Source organism: Podarcis pityusensis, assembly GCF_964106645.2.
Source record: "Podarcis pityusensis genome assembly, chromosome: 2".
Taxonomy (NCBI): Eukaryota; Metazoa; Chordata; class Lepidosauria; order Squamata; family Lacertidae; genus Podarcis; species Podarcis pityusensis.
In genome coordinates, this window is record NC_138029.1 from 113030865 (window position 1) to 113049898 (window position 19034).

Below are 19034 nucleotides of genomic sequence, written 5' to 3' on the forward strand. Positions count from 1 at the left end.
TTAGTATTCCTGTCTCCTCTCCTTGCAATTTCGCTGTCTTTAACTCCCCCCTCCCAGGCAACCTCCTTTATCGCTAGCGTCCTTTATCTCCCTCCTGATTGCTTGCCGATCAGCTGTTCAGCGGCTTTGTTTCAACACCCCCTTCCCTCTTTCTAAAAAAAAAAAAAAAAGCATGATCTGCTTTTCGCCCCTGGGTAATTCGGCTCCAGGGACCACCATTCGCTCCATAAGACGCACAGACATTTCCCCTTACTTTTTAGGAGGAAAAAAGTGCGTCTTATGGAGCGAAAAATACGGTACTATAACAACTTCCTGGTGAGTACCGGCACCATTTTTTCCCTATTAAAAGATGCCGTCCGTATGCAGACTGCCCTTTGCTAGGAAACAGCTTCGCCTCCGCAAATGAGGGCAGAAGGTTAGCCATGATCAGTGCTTTTTCTCGGGGGGGGGTACGCAGGGGTACACATACCCTTAAACACTTTGCGAATCTAAGTTTGGCCTCATTGAGGGGGCAGTATTTCAATATGAGTAGGAAAATGAGAGTACCCCTAAACATTTTATTGAGGGGGGGAGCACTGGCCATGACCATGTGCAAAGTGCGACCTTACCGAAAAGGTGCCATATTTCTCTTTCTTTTTTGAAAGGCGTTAAATGAAAAATAGAGAAATAGAAATGGCAGTATTTAGTAACGTCTTTTGGGGGTGGGCACCCGTCCCCCACCCAGCACTACCAGTGGCTTTTCCCCTGGAAGGGTCGTGGCATGAGCATGATGTGTCCCCCGCCAGAGGAACTAGCCCCCCACTAACACCCCATACAGCTGGTAGCTGTGCACAGTTGTGAGCGAAGGAACTGCTATGAGGTCTGTGCGAGTTGTAGACTCACACATCCTAGCTCTGCAATGGCCTTAATTCCTCAAGATGATTGACTTTCACCCCACTTCTTTGCTTAAACTCCTCTTTCTCTTCTTTCTCTTTCTCCTTCTTCTCTTTCTCCTTCTCCTTCTCCTTCTCTTTTCTCCTTCTCCTCCTCTTTCTCTTTCACCTTTTCCTCCTTCTCCTTCTCCTTCTCCTTCTCTTTCTCTTTCCCCTTCTCCTTCTCTTTCTCTTTCCCCTTCCCCTTCTCTTTCTCTTTCTCCTTCTCTTTTCTCCTTCTCCTTCTCTTTCTCCTCCTTCTCTTTCTCTTTCTCTTTCCCCTTCCCCTTCTCCTTCTCTTTCTCCTCCTTCTCTTCCTCTTTCTCCTCCTCCTCCTCCTCCTTCTCTTTCTCTTTCTCCTCCTCCTCTTTCTCTTTCTCCTCCTCTTTCTCTTTCCCCTTCTCCTTCTCCTTCTCTTTCTCTTTCCCCTTCTCCTTCTCCTTCTCTTTCTCTTTCTCCTTTCTCCTCCTTCTCTTCCTCTTTCTCTTTCTCCTTCTCTTTCTCTTTTCTCCTTCTCCCCCTTCTCTTTTTTCCTTCTCCTCCCTCTCCCTCTCCTTCTCCCTCTCCCTCTTTCTCCTTCTCTTTTCTCCTTCTCCTCCTTCTCCTTCTCCTTCTCCCTCTCATTCTCTTTCTCCCTCTCCCTCTCTCTCTCTCTCTCTCCCTCTCCATCTCTTGATCTGCACATCCCCTACTGGTAGACTGCCAGAGGCTTGTGTGGATGTTTCGCAAGTGCTGGATATCAGTCAGGAACGTCATTTTGGGGAATTCGAAACTTAGACCATGCTCAGGGAAGGGGCCAAAGGGGTTTTATTATCACTGTTTTCAGCGCCAGAGAAGCAGTAAGGACAGAGCTTAATCTTCACATCCTTCACATCGCATCTGTCTGACCCTCCTTTCCCACTCAGAAGAGAAACTCAAAGGTACCTGCAAAGGGCTTATTGTGTGTGTGGGGGGCATTTGGGGTACTAATAGGGATGGCATTGGTTATTTCTATAAATGAAATTATTTTATTCTACAAATAAAACAAAAATTGATTTCTAGAAATAAAATAAAATAAAATCGTTATTTTAAGAGTAAGAACCTAATCGGAAGGGAAAACAGAATCTAACCTTTTGTTATCCCTAAGACGCATCACACCTCTCCCTTTCCTTCATTCCCCTCCGCTCTAAATCATTTCTAAACTTCGGTGTGACAGATATAGATTCTATAGTGAGGTCTACCTGGCTCTAGGGGTGGGGAAATCTGTCCTGTCCATTCTCTCTCGGTCCGGTCTGGTCCACTCTTCAGTTCTTCACATCAGTTTGCAATTCTTGAAAAAAGAAGAAGAAAAAGTCCTCCTCAAAATCCACCAGCATTTTAGTGTGACTTGCTTCTAATACACACATTTATCTATGCAGTTTTGCCTAATAGACACACTTTTTGCACAGCGTTATTTTCTGTAATGCATTTTCCCCAAAGTAATCCATTTCTAGGCATACTTTGCTGAAGTCTATGCAATTTTGCACACAACACTCAGCTGAAGAGCGACACTGCAAAATTCAGAAAAGTGCAAATTTCCAAAAGATGGCTGTGTTTTGGTTCATGAATTGCTTCAGAAAGTGCAAATCAGGGAGCTCACATGAGAACTGAATCCACTTTGCCCTCTCCCATCCCTACCTTGAGCCAGGCAAAACCATATTTCTTATCCTATGTATTTGACAGAGTCGGATAATCTTACTGTTGTTTGTTTCTGCTCTGCTGCTGAAGTTCTTGCAGTTTTTTTACAGGTTATCATGTGGATTTTGTTGCAATGCATTGTGTTTTTTCTGATTTTATGTTGTGATTTATGCTTCTGAAGTTTTCAAAGTTTTGTAAGTCACTTGTAGATTATTTATGTGGCGAGTGAATAATACATTGGAGGAGGAGGAGGAGAAAAAGGAGGAGGGAGAGAAAAAGAAGAGGGGGAAGAATAAGAAGAAGAGGAGAAGGAAGAGAAAGGAGGGGGAAAGAGGAAAAGAAAAAGGAAGAGAAGAAAAAGGAGGAGGAGGAGGGAGAGGAAGGGGAAGGAGGAGGAAGAGAAGAAGAGGCAAAAAATTACAATAATCCAGTGATTGTTAGATAAAGAGCCTATATATATATATATATATATATACACACACACACACACACATATATATATATATAAAGTGTCAGGGACCTCCCTGCCATGAGCGCCAGAGAAAGCTCTGAAGAAGGAAGAGGGCTGGATGGGGGGAGGTTCAGTTTGAGCTCCCCCCACAATGAGAGGGAGGAAAGCCCTGTCTGTCCGGAGACGCAAGCTGTAAATTCACAAGAGCCAGCAGAGGCTGTTGCAGAAAAGGGAACGGGGATAGATTCAACTCCAGAAAAGGAGGAAGGAGGGGGCGCACGCGAGTCTCCCCTTTCCAGAAGACTTGGCAGACTGCAGGAAAGGCGTCAGCCACACAGGGGAGCATTGTAAAATCCTGACATGCAGTAAGCCAGGGGTTGGGAACCTGTGGTCTTATATTCCAACTCCTATCAGCCCTAGCAAGCATGACCAATGGTCAGGGATGATGGGAACTGTTGTCCTGCAACACCAGGAGTGCCACAGGTTCCCCACCCCTGAAATAAATCCTATGTAAATCCCAACACCTGTCCCCCTGGCCTCAAAAGCAACTAACTATCCCCACGACGGGGTGCGCTCCCGTTGCTCAGTCCCTGCTCCTGCCAACCTAGCAGTTCGAAAGCACGTCAAAGTGCAAGTAGATAAATAGGTACCACGCCGGCGGGAAGGTAAACAGCGTTTCCGTGCGCTGAGCACACCAGAGTTGTTCGTAACTGGACCTAACAGTCAGGGGTCCCTTTACCTTTATGTTTAGTGTACATATAATTATGTACTTTTTGAACTTTCAATAAAGAAAAAGAAATAAACAATTGGAAAAAAAATGTTCAGGGTTGAAGTGGGGGCAGTCACATAGCTGGGGGGGCAGGGTGCACTGGGCGGCACTTACCTTGGGGGCAGCATGCTGGAGCCCAAGGTGACACCCAAGTCAAGGCGCTTCAGAGCACGGCATCCCACTCCCCAAAGCGGCCCGGCCCGGGGCTGTGCTTGCAGGACAGCTGAGCTGCTGTGTCCCCCCCCCCCCATGCCAGAGGGCGGCTAAGAAGGATGCGTTGACCCTGCAAGTGGCACTGGGCCTGCAGTGATCCTGAGCCAAAGTGTCTCTCCTGGGAGGGATGAAGTGGCTCCCCACCCAAAAAAGCAACATGGGGCTGGCCTCTGCCCGTTGCCTCCCCCTCAGCCGCCCTCCAACGATATTGTCATCTGCATGGTGCTGAAATTCATTTTAAAATGTTTTTTTAAAAAAGATTGCTGCCCTGGAGGATGACCATATGAATTCTGGGGATGGGGGAGAAAACAATGGTCTTGACCTTTAAAGCCCTTTGTGCCTTAGGGCCCTCGTATTTATGGGACAGCCTCTCCTGGTATGCCCCGCAAAGGACCTTAAAGTCCATGAATAACCATAGTTTAGAGGTCCCGGGCCCTAAGGAAGTCAGACTATCCTCCATCAGGGCCAGGGCCTTTTCAGTGATGGCTCCGACCTGGTGGAATGCTCTGTCCCATGAGACCAGGGCCCTGCAGGATTTAACCTCCTTCTGTCAGGCTTGTAAGACAGAGTTATTCCAACTGGCCTTTAATTTGAATTCAGCCTGATCTTTTATTTCCCTTCTCTTCCCTCCCCCTCCCCTTTTATGAAGATCACCCGCTCTGAGACCCCACAGTTAATTCTCCCCTGGCCTCCTCGCTGGCCCAAGTAGGACTGACGGGAGGGGCTCCCCAAACCTGACTATGAAGTCACCCCACCTAGGCCTCACCCCAACTAGGCCTCAAAACTTCAACTAGGCCTCAAGACTTCCCAATTACTTTCTTTGAGGATTCAGTAGCTAAAAAGCATTCGCTTTGCTGTAACAAAAAGAAGCTGAGAGAACAAAGTGTTAAGTTGTGGGCGAACATATCAGATGACACAGCGATTCTTCCAAAGCAGCTCTTTATTTGTAAGCTGGAACAGAACTAACTGAGGAGCTCAGCCAGCCTGCTTATATAGAGCTCCAGAACAATTGTAACTGTTGCAACTTTCTAAAACTACCCAATCACAGAACGTCACTTTTCGATCCTTCATTTGCATACAAACTATCCAATCCCTGAACGTTACTTTTGATCCTTCATTTGCATAACTATCTACAGTATCCCCCTGCTGGCCCAGGGAGAGAACATCAGTACATAACACCAAGCTTTCTGTTTCCCAGGCTTTCAGTTGGCCTTGCCAGCAGCACATCCAACTTTGCAACTTTCTTGGCGCTGGCGCACAGACCCTGGGAATGGCGCCAGGAGAACCAGATAGAAACAATTCTATTCATCATGAATGGAGATTGTTTCTGCCAACATACCTGTGCAAACTCGTGAGGCTGGATCCCTGGGAAAGGGGAGGGAAGGAAAAGGGCCTGAAAAAAGGGATATAAACTGAATGTAAAATGCTTTCAGGTGTACTTGCTTGTGAATTATCACGCAGGTTCCTTTCTGCTACTCCGGATAGCAGGAATAAAGACTCTTTCTCTGAATTAAGCCCTCGGTGTCTGTTTGGCTCCTTCCACCCTCCCCTGGGAGCAATGCTCATCCTACCCATGGGAAAGGCCTGAAGGGCTACAGGACCAATTCAGCCAGCTAACCCTGGGGATTATCTAATTGATTTTTGATTTTTGAATTTTATTGTTATTCATGTTTTTATACTGTATTTTATGCTGCTTTTATAATAAAGTGTTTTAAATTTGTTGTTAGCAACACTGAGCCCGGTTTTTGAACCGGGAAGGGCGGGGTATAAATAAATAAATAAATAAATAAATAAATAAATAAATAATAATAATTAATGGGACAAGGTGGGAGGGAGGGAGGGAGGGAGGGAGGGAGGGGCAAAAGATAAATGTCAGCATAATTCAGGCTGAGAAGTATTCTTTGCAGAATAAACACAACAACAAAAACCTTTGTCTATTTTACAAAAAATGTTGCTTAACTCCTGCTCTTCTTAATATAATTGCGGGGGGGTGGGGTTGATGTTTTTCAGCCCAAAGGCCGTATTATTCCCTTCCGGGCAAACGTTTGATGTAGGCCAGGCCAAACGCGGAAAGATCAGCGAGTGCTAATTTTTACCTTTGTATGCTGGGCTCATTTCTACACATACCTGCGAACTGCTCTCTGTCCCCCAACTCAGGCAGGTGAAAAGCAGAATCAGAGTTCAAGGACTCATTCAAGGACCGGGGGAAAGCATTCAGGGAAGCGTGCGAAGCAAGCTGAGGTGTGTGGCCTGGGGACAGTGGATGTGGCTGAGGAAGGACTGTGGCCTGAGAGAGTCCCAAAGGCCAGAGATAGATAAATAGATAGATAGATAGATAGGCGAGAGAGAGAGAGACAGAGAGAGACGGGGGGTACAGTATATTTACATAGGAACACAGGAAGTAGCCTTACAGTGAGTACTGGTCAACTCACTGGTCAACTGTCATGGACTGTTAGGTCACAGTGGATTGTTGGGTGGCACCAACTGAGTGGTCAGAGGGAGAAGAGGGAGCAGACTGGGAGGGAGGAGGTGTCAGAAGCTGAAGAAGAGGCAACAGGGCTTAGTGAGCAGGAAGAGTCTGTGGTAGAGAGGAGTCCAGAATCAGAGGCAGAAGTGGAAGCAGGAGAGTGGGATGAGGGTGGCCAAGAGGCAGAGATGAGCCAGGCTGGTGAAGAAGCACTGGGGAGATCTATCCCTCCTGCTGTTGTGGTAGCGGCCCAAAGGGCCACAATAAATGTGATAATGTGTACCCCTGTAAATCCTTGAGTGTGCTTCTAATAGAGAATGGGCATAAATCTGACATCAGGAATCACAAGACAGAGAAACCATTAGGAGAACACTTCAATCTCCCCAGGACATTCTATACAAGATCTCAAAGTAGCTGTCTTATTACAAAAGAATTTCAGAAACAGACTGGAAAGCGAAGTTGCTGAATTGCAACTTATTACCAAACTTAAAACCATGGAGAGACCTGGTCTGAATAGAGACATTGGATTTTTACCTCATTAGACACGATAAAGCTATTTTTAGTCATCTCACCCTTTGCTTTTTCCTGTAAGACCAATTGCAGTCGTTAACAGTCGTCAACAGGTTTACCACACCTATCAGCCAATCACCCATTCCCACCACCCTTCTGAGTAATACCCCTCCCCACCCTCTCACTATATGTAAGGGTCTGGTGACTTCTGTTTCAGTGTATCTGAAGAAGTGTGCGTGCACACGAAAGCTCATACCAATAACAAACTTAGTTGGTCTCTAAGGTGCTCTTGGAAGGAGTTTTTTTTAAAATTTTGTTTCGACTACGGCAGACCAACACGGCTACCTACCTCTAGCAGCCCGTTCACAACAGAAGACCATGGTCCTTTCTCCAGGATGGTGTGTGTCTAATTTACCCTGCAGGCCTTGTTTGTTGGAAAGCCTGTTTACCCAGGTCAAATGGAGAGCAAAGGTTGGAGAGATAAAATCGAAATATGGAAATATGGAAACATCAATGAGAGGCAGGACTGAGATCTGGATATGCTTTGAGGTTCAGACTGTGGGAAGTCGTAAAATCAAAATTACAATTTGGAAGACAATTTGATCTTTTTTATTTTTATTGGATTATGATTTGAAATGTTAATTGGATGTTTTTTATTGGAAAATCAATAAACGCTCTAACAAAACAAAAAAAAAGGAGAGCAAAGGAACCAACAAGGGGGGTGATAGGTACCTTTTCATTTCTAGAAAAGCTTGAATCATACATTTAAGTGTCCTTTAATTAATTTTTTTTTTAATTGTCCCGGTGCAGGGATCTGAACGAGGATGACTGCATTTGATGGAATCCCAACCTCTCTCTCAGCGGACCTCTTTTTCCGGAACATGCTGTTGGCCAAGACCAAGGAAGAACCCAACAGCAAAATGTTCTCCTGTTTCAGCTGCGCCCTGGAGAACCTCCAGAGGGAGCCACCATGTGTGAGAAGCAATGCCCATCTCACTGTTTCTGATGGGCGCACGCTGATGGAGTTCACCTCGGGCGACGGGTCGGTCGCAGTCACCGTCTTCCACAATCAAGGCAAAGTGCACTACAATGTCTTGGTACCCAACTGGGACCTCTACTTTGCTCGTCTCTGCTCTAATCCACAGCCTCTCAGCCTTAGTAATATCCTTAGCATCCGTGGTCATCTACATAACTGGGGTTCCTTTAGGAAAGGGTTTTCTCCTTTGGCCTGCTTTGACCTAGCAGTGGAAAAATTCTGCATGGAACCCGATACCATCCAGAAGGATGCTGAGATGTTGGTGGAATGTGGTGGGCGGGTGGTGAGGTTTGTCTCCGGCCAGGAAACCTATAAGATTTCGGTCTTCTTTAAACAAGGCGAGGCCAAATATGAAGTCCACGTAGACAACTGGGATGTGGTCATGGAGCGTTTGCAGACTGGGGTGGAGGCGCTAAGCTTGGAGAACTTGTTGCGTGTGAAGAACAGGCTGAAACTCCAGAAATGGCGGGAGCTAAGGTCTTGCCTGGATGAGGCCGTTAGTCGGTTCTCCCAGGAACCCCGTTGCGTTCAGGATAATGCCAAAATGTTGATTACGACCAGTAATGAGAAAGTTATGCTGATCTCTGGCAAAGGGGAGAACCTCATCACAGTGACATATGGGTATGGAAGGGTTGACTACAAGTTGGTAGAGCGAGGCTGGTGGGAGGTGGCTGCCAGGGTCCTCCAAAAGAAAGAGACACATACAACAGAACGTATTTGAAAGACCGGCTCCACCAAACGCTTCCTAAAAATAAAAATATGGAAGGCTGCATCAAGGTGGTAAGCTTTGCCACTGACTTGGGTGTATTTGTTAGCATGAATGTGGAAAAACTGCAGGCATATCACTTTACAGTTGTACCTTGGTTTTCAAACGCCTTGGGAGTCAAATGTTTTGGCTCCCAAACGATCAAAAACTGGAAGTGATTATTCCGGTTTTCGAAAGTTCTTTGGAACCCGAACATCTGACGTGACTTCCACAGCTTCCGATTGGCTGCAGGAGCTTCCTGCAGCCAATCGGAAGCCGCACCTCAGTTTCCGAACATTTTGGAAGTCGAACGGGCTTCCGGAATGGATTCCGTTTGGCTTCCAAGGTACCACTGTATATATAAGGCAGAATTCCTCCAAGACCAGAAAGAGGGGAAGTTGGGCTGCCCTCATGGTCTCCAACCTCTCATAGGCCCTTGTGACGGGCAGGTGGAACAACCCACCTGTCAGTCACCCAATGCCATTATGATATCACGTGGCAACTTCAAAAGGGCTCACTGAAAGTGATGGAGAACGCCAATGGGGAACTCCTTACTGTGGCCAATCGCAGTGGGGCTTGCTGGCAGTGCCGATCAGCTGATCAGTGCCGTAAGCGAGCCCCACCTTCAAAGGAACATTCGAGATCTTGTTTTCAGCACTCTTTTATTCATTTGCAGCAGTGTCTGAGCATGCACACACACGCATGCATGCGCAAGCCTCTTGTCAAGCGTACTTCCCAGCCAAAGGAACCCACACGTCAGTTATCGTTTATTGTGAACACAGTTGCTTCTGCATCCCTGTATACCTGCACACAGCAATCTAGCGTCTAGGCAGCTCTTCCCAGGTCTGCACTCTATGGAGCAGTTGCAGCAACAGGGGGCCACTCCCCTTCCATCAGTTTATGCGCCTACATGCAGCTGGAGACTGCGCCTGCGTGGCAACGTCTGTGGGATGTAACATGTAGCAGTCAAGTACAACATTTCCCTGTTTGCCCAGAGTGGACACACAGGGGAATGTTACTCCATCCAGGAGGACTTCCTGTCACACTTGTCTGGAGCATCCTGCCCCTGCGTGTGACCCTGGGAGACCCCATAAAAGTCTGGTCACTCAGCCACCTTCCCTTCTTCTTGACCTTCTTTCTCTTGATGCTGTTCTCTGGATGTCTTTTGCTGTCTGCTGGTTCTCAGCCAGCAGCACATGGGCTCAAACCCCATATGGGGTGCACCCACACTCTCTTCTGTAACTACAAGCTAAAGCCTGTCTTCAGGGCTCATACTGTGAACTGGATGTCAGTAATCCTTATCATTCCTTATAAAGAAGTCTGTTGTGTCTTTATTCTTTTTAGGAGGGAACAAAGGGGATTTGCCAGAAATAACCCAATCTGGACAAGCCAGACTGGATTGCTTAACTCAAGAGATTCAAATGAATCTACCAACTTGCTTCCTGCGATGTAGAGGGAATGTGCTCTGCTACTAACTCACTAACTCCTAACCCACAATAATACTACAACCAGACTTAACACGGACACTGGCACCAGAGCCTGCAATAAACCCAGATGCCAACTTTGCTGCCACATACACCCGGACAACACCATTACTGGCCCTAACAACATCACACATACCATCTAGGGACTATTTAATTGCTCATCGTCTAACATTGTGTATGCCATCAAATGCCAACAAAGAATAAACGGACATAAATCTGACATCAAGAATCACAAAACAGAGAAACCAGTAGGAGAACACTTCAATCTCCCAGGACATTCTATACAAGATCTCAAAGTAGCTGTTTTACTACAAAGGAATTTCAGAAATAGACTGGAAAGAGAAGCTGCTGAATTGCAACTCATTACCAAACTTAAAACCATGGAGAGACCTGGTCTGAACAGAGACATTGGATTCTTATCTCATTATACATGACTAAGCCATTTTTCACCTTCTCACCCCTTGTCTTTTCCTGTAAGACCTATTGCAGTCGTTAAGAGTCGTCAACAGGCTCATCTCAGCTATCTGCCAATCTCTCATTCCCACCACCCTTCTGAGTAATACCCCTCCCCACCTTCTCACTATATAGAAGGATCTGGCAACTTCTGTTTCAGTGTATCTGAAGAAGTGTGCATGCACACGAAAGCTCATACCAAGAACTAACTTAGTTGGTCTTTAAGGTGCTACTGGAAGGAATTTTTTTATTTTGACTATGGCAGACCAACACGGCTACCTATTTGTCACTAGGAGCAATATATCCTGTCCTACTATCCACAACAATTGGGACGCTGTGGGTTAAACCACAGAGCCTAGGGCTTGCCGATCAGAAGGTCAGTGGTTCGAATCACCGCAACGTGGTGAGCTCCCATTGCTCGGTCCCAGGTCCTGCCAACCTAGCAGTTCAAAAGCACGTCAAGTGCAAGTAGATAAATAGGTACCGCTCCGGCGGGAAGATAAACGGCGTTTCCGTGCGCTGCTCTGGTTCGCCAGAAGTGGCTTAGTCATGCTGGCCACATGACCCGGAAGCTGTACGCCGGCTCCCTCGGCCAATAAAGCGAGATGCGTGCTGCAATTCCCCATCCAGGAAAGCAATAAGCCTTGTCCAAGTTCAAGGGCACATTCCAGCAAGGCAGAAACACTCAAAAGAGTTTGCAATGGAAGGTTGGTAAGGCACTAGGCCTGGGGAGAGGAGGGCTGGCTGGGCAGTGGGTGTGACCTGACGAGAGTCCCAAGGGCCAGTTAAAGAGGTCTGGGGTCCATATTTCACCCCCAGACCTGTGGCTCTCAATCCATTGTCTACTCTTGGGCACCTGGTTGTTTGCTATATGTAATTCACTATGGCTATTTTTTTTCCTCCTGTGAAAAAGCGTTCGGGAATTTAATTCCCCCTGCCTGCCATGGGAAAGTAGTTCAAACTAGTGCTGTTTGTGGAACCTGATCTTTTCAAATCCTGATGTTAATTGCTCAGGGGCATGCGCACCCCCTGGACCAAAATGTGTATAGGAGCCTGATTATCTGTATCCAATTTCACTTTCCAAATCTCCAGATGCTGTTTCTTGGTTCAAAAATTGTATTCAATACGATTTAGAAATGCATATATTGAAAGGCGCATGCATTTTCTAGGAAATGCATATTTCAATACTGATTAAATACAAATTTCTGAGGATTGTGCTTGTTTATTCTTTATTTCCTTGCTTTTGTATCCCACTTTTCTTCCGCCATTGAACCCAATTACTAAGCAGACTCAGATTGACGCAACTTTCAAACCGTACCCTGGCATTAAAAATAGATAGATAGATAGATAGATAGATAGATAGATAGAACGATAGATTAGATAGATAGATTGTTGTTGTTTAGTCGTTTAGTCATGCCCGACTCTTCGTGACCCCATGGACCAGAGCACACCAGGCACTCCTGTCTTCCACTGCCTCCCGCAGTTTGGTCAAACTCATGCTGGTAGCTTCAAGAACACTGTCCAACCATCTCGTCCTCTGTCGTCCCCTTCTCCTTGTGCCCTCCATCTTTCCCAACATCAGGGTCTTTTCCAGGGAGTCTTCTCTTCTCATGAGGTGGCCAAAGTATTGGATAGATAGATAGATAGATAGATAGATAGATAGATAGATGATAGATAGATTCATGCTGTGGACTTATTGGTGAACACATGCAAAAGTTCAGATCTACTAAAATTTTGCATCCTCTGACACTGTTTGGCTAGAGTATCTGCCAATATTTCCTCCCCAAAGAAAACATTTACCAAACCTTTGTCCTGTGTACATCGCTGGCTGTCCCCAGAGGCTTGGAGCGTGGAACGCAGTAAGTAAGCAAAAGAGCTCCCGAACTGTCTAGGATTCCACAGCCCTGATTCATTCTTAATATTTGCTTGGGAGACTGTTTACATTATTAAGGGTGAATCAGATTCTTCTCCTTGGGGTCTCCATGCTGCTCTTCTGCTCTCCTGGCAAATGAAAATGTCTGTGAGAGCATGTGCATAAGTGTTCAGGGGACTACAGAGAGAACAGGCTACAGTTCCTCACGAGAAACAGTTGAGGGAGTTGTGTATCATTACAGGTTTGCAGGTGCTGAACACCTGGGCTCTGTAAAAGTTATAATTTAATTGGAACTTGTGTGTTAGGAACGTCAGAGCCATGTGTGTATTTGACCTGCCGTTTCTAATCCCTCTGGAATTTGCATGTGATAAGCGCTAATCAAAGCTGGTGCTAAGAAACTTGGACTAATTTCATTGGAGGTGTTAGCCTGGGGTTATGGGTTGTTAACACAACCAGAGCCTCAGAGGTCTGGGGAAATCCAGGTGTTGGGCAGCCCATGATGGTAGTGTAGATTTTGCCGGATGTAATTAAAAATAGTTCAAAAATTCAGAGCTCAACAACTTTGGGCCCCTGTCCCTCCCAAAGCTGAACAATTTTGGTCAAAAAAAGAAGCAGCTCAAAAACATTGTCGTTTCCCTCCCCCCGCTCCCCAAAATGCTGAACAACTTTGGTGAGAAGAAGAAGAAGAAGAAGAAGAAGAAGAAGAAGAAGAAGAAGAAGAAGAAGAAGAAGAAGCAGCAGCAGCAGCAGCAGCAGCAGCTCTGATGGTGTTTCCTGCTTGGCAGGGGGTTGGACTCGATGGCCCTTGTGGTCTCTTCCAACTCTATGATTCTATGATTCTAACTTTGCAAAAACAAAACTCAACAATCTTTGTGTCTGGATTTTCGCGTTTTGAAATATGGCAACCCTAGTCAAAGGGAGCAGGGTTTCTCTCTGCCTGGGCTTTAGAATTGAGAGGGAGAATATAATGTGGACAGAAGTTTAGTGCAGAGTGTCAGAAGTTAAGCAACAGAGTTAGGAAGTGGTGGCTTGGAGAGAGGAGGAGAGAGCAACGTCTGAGAATCCCAACAGGCAGGGTCTATTTAGGTCCATGGCTGCTGTGGCTATAGGAGAAGCCAGAAACTCTTGGGGTATGAATGCTGAGGACCCTTCTGTAGACTCAGGCTGTATATATGTGTAAATAAACAAACCATATATCATAAAAACACCACAGTCTCTGCTATGCCTCATTTCCCCAAGGAAACAGAGACCCTGGTGTGTAAAGCGGGGCTGCAAAGCATGTTCTCCTTCATAGAGAGCATGTGTTGCGGTGGGGTCTGAACAGGCCACCCCTCTGTTGCTGGGCGAGTTAGTATGGATGACCATCCGCAGTGATTGGGCGGTTGGGTCACTGGGCAAATTTTGGTGTTGCCATTTAGGGGAATGGACCAAAGGTTATAAAATCAAGTCACGCAGCACTGACTGGGCTCTTTTGCTGCGTGCATTGGATCACCCGCCCACCCTCCCTAATCTAGGGCTATTGCGTTGACCTTGCTATGCCTGTCATGGGGTCGTCTGCTTTGGGGGCAGGGGCCTGGTAGGAATTTTGTCCATCTGGCTGATTGGCTGGTGCCATTTGGTTTTGCCTACTGCGTAGTAAATCGTCACAACTTGTAAGAATAAAAAAATTCCTTCCAGTAGCACCTTAAAGACCAACTAAGTTAGTTCTTGGTATGAGCTTGGTATCTGAAGAAGTGTGCTTGCACACGATAGCTCATACCAAGAACTAACTTAGTTGGTCTTTAAGGTGCTACTGGAAGGAATTTTTTTTTATTTTGACTATGGCAGACCAACACGGTTACCTATCTGTAACTACAACTTGTAAGGTTACAGTTAGGCATTGGTTAAAAAATTGGTTGGTGGAGGGGTAAGGATTGGCGGTGCCTGCCCCTCCAATGCTGCTGCTGCAAGGGAATTCCATTAAAGGAATCCAGGGGCTTGCCATTCTTTCATTCATACCCCTGAATGGGGAGCATGCGGGGGGCGGGGGCGGGATGAGGGTCTGGTGCCCAGCTCCATGCTCTCCCCAATATTGTTTTCCCTCACTGGCTTTCGCTGGGATCCGGAAGTCAGTTCTGCCCCTGGGCGTGGGGACAGATAGTCATAACCATTGCCTAAGCAACCACTCACATTTATGTATTTTAATAAACTTGTGCCAAAATTATGCCAAAGGCCTTAAACAAAAATTATGTGTGAATTGTGAATTATTTAGGGGTATCTTGGGGGACCTTGACACGCAACTCCTGGAATCTTGTACTGCTGTGGAGACTGGAGAATCAAGGAATCATACAATTGTAGAGTTGGAAGGGACTCTGACAGTCATCTAGTTCAGCCCCCTGTGATGCAGGAGGAGGTGTGTAAAATCTTGTTTCGCCTGGAGAAGAGACGACTGAGAGCTGATATGATATCTGAAGGGCTGTCTCATGGGATATGGAGCATAGAGCAAGCTTGTTTTCTGCTGCTCTAGAGAGTAGGATTGAGATAGATGGATACACATTTTGCAGATTAATGCAGATACAGGACAGAATGGACTTACGCCAAGTTGATACAGGTGGGAACTTTGTCCCCGACTTCGTCCAGACCTGTTAACTGGCACCGTTTAGCAACAGCGTCTGCCAGCATTTCTGCCCAAAAGAAAACATTTGCACAGCACACCTTTGCCCCGGACCTCACTGGCTGCTTCCAGAGGCTCAGAGGGCACAAACTGGTAAGCCAAAGAACTCCAGACCTCCCTAATATTCCACGGCTCCATTTTCATTCTTGATATTCACTTGGGAGGCTGTGTACATTATTCAGGATGAATCAGATTCTCCTCCTTGGGGCCTCTATGTTGCTCTTCTGCTCTTCTGGTGAGTGTGTGTGTGTGTGTGTGAGAGAGAGAGAGAGAGAGAGAGAGAGAGGGAGGGAGGGAGCAGAGGTCTACAGAGAAAATAAGCAGAGGTATGCATGAGTTTCCAAGTCCTTTGTGAGCCTTTTCCCCTTGAAGGTGCAGAATTGGAAAAAGTTCTGATTCTGTACCTACGTGTGTATTATATATTGTGACCTACACATCTGGAAAAAGTGACCTGCTTTGCCATTTTAAGGATAAAAAAATTGTGGGGATGGTAAGTTAAGTTCTTCAGGGAAGCAAACTCTCGTCCGACAGGATGTCTCATCTTATTAATTATCTAAACTGTGCAACAGATTTCATTCTGCTTTATGTGTTTTTATCTTTCGTAATGGCTGTCAGCCAAACAAAGACATACTCTTTGTATTTTGTATGCATTGTATGTCCCATAAACAGAACAGATGGGTTTCAGTGCATGGACAAATTCGTTCCATGGAGAGACTCCTGCTCACAGAGCAGGTTTTCCCCTTCCTCTCCTCCCCCTTGCGGCCGCCTGTGCCGCTGGCTCTCATCTGCCTTGGGGTGTCCTCCAAGCATCCAGGGCAGACTTGGGACTACGTGGCAGCAGGTGCCACGGACGGCAAAGAAAGGCAAGCCTTGTTGTGTGAGTCAAAGTCCACTCCACTTGTGTGCAGCACTGTATCTGCAACTGGCACTTCCATTTTGGTGACCCAGAAATACCAGCTTCAGGCAGAAGGTGGTGCTTGTTTCTTAAGCATCCCTGGTTACAAGAATCCATCCTTAAGGTTCCCAAAGGGTGGGGAACCATGAACGCATCCCAATTTTCAAAGAGGGAGGAGGGCAGACGGTTCCTTGGCTTACGGCGCTCAGAGCCACACACGGCTGCTCCCAGATTATCCCCATCCACCCCTTCTCCTGTTTTTCACCCTCGTTCCCACATGAGAAAGGACCATCTCCAAGCCCTCACTTTCGACAACTTCTTTTCAACCTCAGCCCAAGGCCTCGTGTGTAAGCTCTGTCATTCCGGAAATGGCAAGGCCTGCTATTCGACAGAAGAAACGTGCAAGACTCGCTTTGGAAAGTGTTACACCTATACCAGCTACCTTGGTAAGACCTGGCAATGGGCCGCAGCTCAGCGGTAAAGCGCCCTGTTCCCAGCATCTCCAGACAGGGGTAGGAACGGACTCAGCCAGGAATCCCAGATGGTCACTGCTTGTCAGGGTAAGCGGCCCTGAGGCGGATAGGCCCATAGTCTGACTCGGCCTAAGGCAGCTTCTTAAAGCTGTGGATTCAAACCAGAAGTTGCTGTAACCCAGTCAGATTGTTGGGTGATGGTGGCTTACAAATAATAAAGGGCCTGGACACGGGTGGCCCTGTGGTCTAAACCACCGAGCCTCTTGGGATAGCCGATCAGGTCGGTGGTTCAAATCCCCACGACGGGGTGAACTCCTGTTGCTCTGTCCCAGCTCCTGCCAACCTAGCAGTTTGAAAGCACACCAGTGCAAGTAGATAAATAGGTACCGCTGCGGTGGGAAGGTAAATGGCATTTCCGTGCGCTATGGTTTCTGTCACGGTGTTCCGTTATGCCAGTAGCAGTTTAGTCATGCTGGCCACACGACCTGCCCTTGGCCTGAAAGCGAGATGAGTGCTGCAACCCTATAGTCTCCTTTGACTGGACTTAACAGTCCAGAGGTCCTTTACCTTACAAGTAATAGCATTATTATTATTATTATTATTATTATTATTATTTCAGTGGTACCTCCACTTACGTTCCCCTCTACTTATGTATGCTGTGGGATACGTACACGGCAAACCCGGAAGTATTTTTCCGGGTTTCGCTGCATGCGCATGCACAAAAGTGCTCTATGCGCCATGTGCATGCGCAGAAGCGGCACCTCTGGTTGTGAGTTCCTTGGGATGCAACCGGAGCTCCGGAACGGATCCCGTTTGTAACTGGAGGTACCACTGTATTATTATTATTATTATTATTATTATTATTATTATTATTATTTCTGGGTGTATCCATAAAAAGAAAAGGAAATGGAAGGTGGCCTTCCGGATCATGTCATCCTGGTTTTTCCTTTTGACATGTTGGAGGGCATGGAATTGTATGTTGGCCTTAAGCTGACCATGACGTCACTCGTTTTTCTCCTTGGTCATATTATTGTCTTTTCCCTCACAGATGATGAGCTCTATTTCATGAGTTATGGCTGTGTGAGTGATGAATACTGGGAATACTGCAACGCAGTTCAAAAGGACGGAAAATACACACACATTGATTCTTGTTGTGACACTGACAAGTGTAATGGGAAAGCCCTACCTCTGCCTCGTGGCGGAAATTAAACTGTGGAAAGGATTGCCAATGGCTGCAGTTGTCTTTACTCCACCCACCCCGCTGTGTGTCTGCTGGAAAAAATGGGATTCTTCGCTCTTCCGCACCCAATGCCATCGTCTGACTCACACATTGCTACCTTTGGTCTACAGAATATCATTCTCCTTCCCACACATACATACCATCATATATATATTTATCACTGTTATATATCTTGGAAAGCAGTTTGCCAATCTGTCCGTCTGCTGCCTATAGGTTCAGCCACCTCTAGAGATATTGTTATCAAATTTGGCGTGAGGGTTCCTGAGGTGAGGGGTGGTGTTTGCAGTAGCTGTTTGGATGCCGGCCGCCATTTTGAATCAAGATGGCGGAGGCTAGGTACGCCTCTGCTCTTAAGAAAGCTTAACTAAATTTTGCAGCCTGACTCCAGAGATCAAGGAGAAGGTCTACGTTTTGGACACAGTCAGATGCTATTTTGAGTCAAGATGGTGGACTGGGCTGTTCAGAAATTTTGCATGGTGGTTCCTGAGACCAAGGAGCAGGTTCCGTGTTTTAACCACCAATTTCAAAACTGCACTGGTTTGGGGGTTTCTTAGAATTCCTGAGCAACGCCTGTTAAGAGGCAGCTGTCCCTGTCTTCTTTGGCATGTAGGCCATGTGTTAAGAGCATGAGTTTTATTTTTATTTTTATTTTATTTTTATTTACCTGGCGCCACACAATGTGCTTTCCAGAGCACAAAACCCACTCTGCCCCTAAGGAGCTCACAATTTTAAAAATTTGATGAAGGGGAAACAAAACAGGGTGTGGAGGAGAGGGGGGCGGGGGTGAATAAGGAAGCCACGTCCTGCGGTCTGCGTTGCACCTACTTAGGCTTAATGAACACACAGAGCAAGGCATGCAGGCCTTTCTGCTTGGGTTTACTTTCATCATCAGTTTGAACAAAGCAGAGAAGAGTTCACAGGTACAGCCTAAATCACCTGGTTTTGGATTTTCAAAAGCTGCTTGGTAGGTGGGTGATGGATGGGGAATTTCCAAGATCTCCCTAGGCCACACCCCCTCTCCCCAGGACACACACACTCCACCACGAAGAGCAGCTACAGTGTTGACATCATGTGATGTCTCTGAGCGTGAGACAGGAAGTCTCTGCCAGTTCTCATGTAACCGGAGAGTTACTTTCGCTTCTGAGCCGAAGTGTGAGTCGAGTCGGAGACTCTTGTGTTTGCTGCTCAGGAGAGCAGTCATGCTT

The 19034-nt window shown here is 46.6% G+C and overlaps 2 protein-coding genes and 1 long non-coding RNA gene across 5 annotated transcripts in view; 2 read left to right on the forward strand and 1 right to left on the reverse strand.

Annotated features, from left to right (window-relative positions):
• LOC308470120 (uncharacterized protein) overlaps positions 1-5539 on the reverse strand; it is a 46980-nt gene extending 41441 nt beyond the window's left edge. The window contains exons 1-2 of the mRNA XM_080993407.1: positions 5340-5539; positions 2132-2220 (exon numbers count right to left, since the gene is read on the reverse strand). Coding sequence (XP_080849533.1) covers positions 2132-2166 — 35 coding nt within the window. The 5' untranslated portion in view covers positions 2167-2220; positions 5340-5539. The remainder of the gene's footprint in view (positions 1-2131; positions 2221-5339) is intronic.
• LOC308470006 (uncharacterized protein) lies at positions 1650-8785 on the forward strand. Of its 3 annotated transcripts, none has more exons than XM_080993201.1 (2): positions 1650-1831; positions 7788-8785. In XM_080993201.1, exon 2 carries the CDS (start codon positions 7802-7804, stop codon positions 8732-8734), a length of 933 nt encoding a protein of 310 aa, XP_080849327.1. In that variant the 5' UTR covers positions 1650-1831; positions 7788-7801; the 3' UTR covers positions 8735-8785. The 3 variants fall into 3 exon arrangements, with proteins under 3 accessions (XP_080849327.1, XP_080849328.1, XP_080849329.1); XM_080993202.1 differs by lacking the exon at positions 1650-1831 and adding an exon at positions 6103-6877; XM_080993203.1 differs by lacking the exon at positions 1650-1831 and adding an exon at positions 6913-7375.
• Positions 8786-15320: 6535 nt separating this feature from the next.
• On the forward strand, positions 15321-17812 carry LOC308470161. Its single transcript, XR_013982204.1, has 3 exons — positions 15321-15456; positions 16449-16562; positions 17638-17812. It is a non-coding gene; the product is annotated as an uncharacterized lncRNA (long non-coding RNA).
• Positions 17813-19034: the final 1222 nt, after the last annotated feature.

Coding starts and splice junctions, on each gene's coding strand:
- LOC308470006 (XM_080993201.1), top strand. CDS start 7,802: ATGACTGCATTTGATGGAATCCCAACCTCTCTCTCAGCGGACCTCTTT.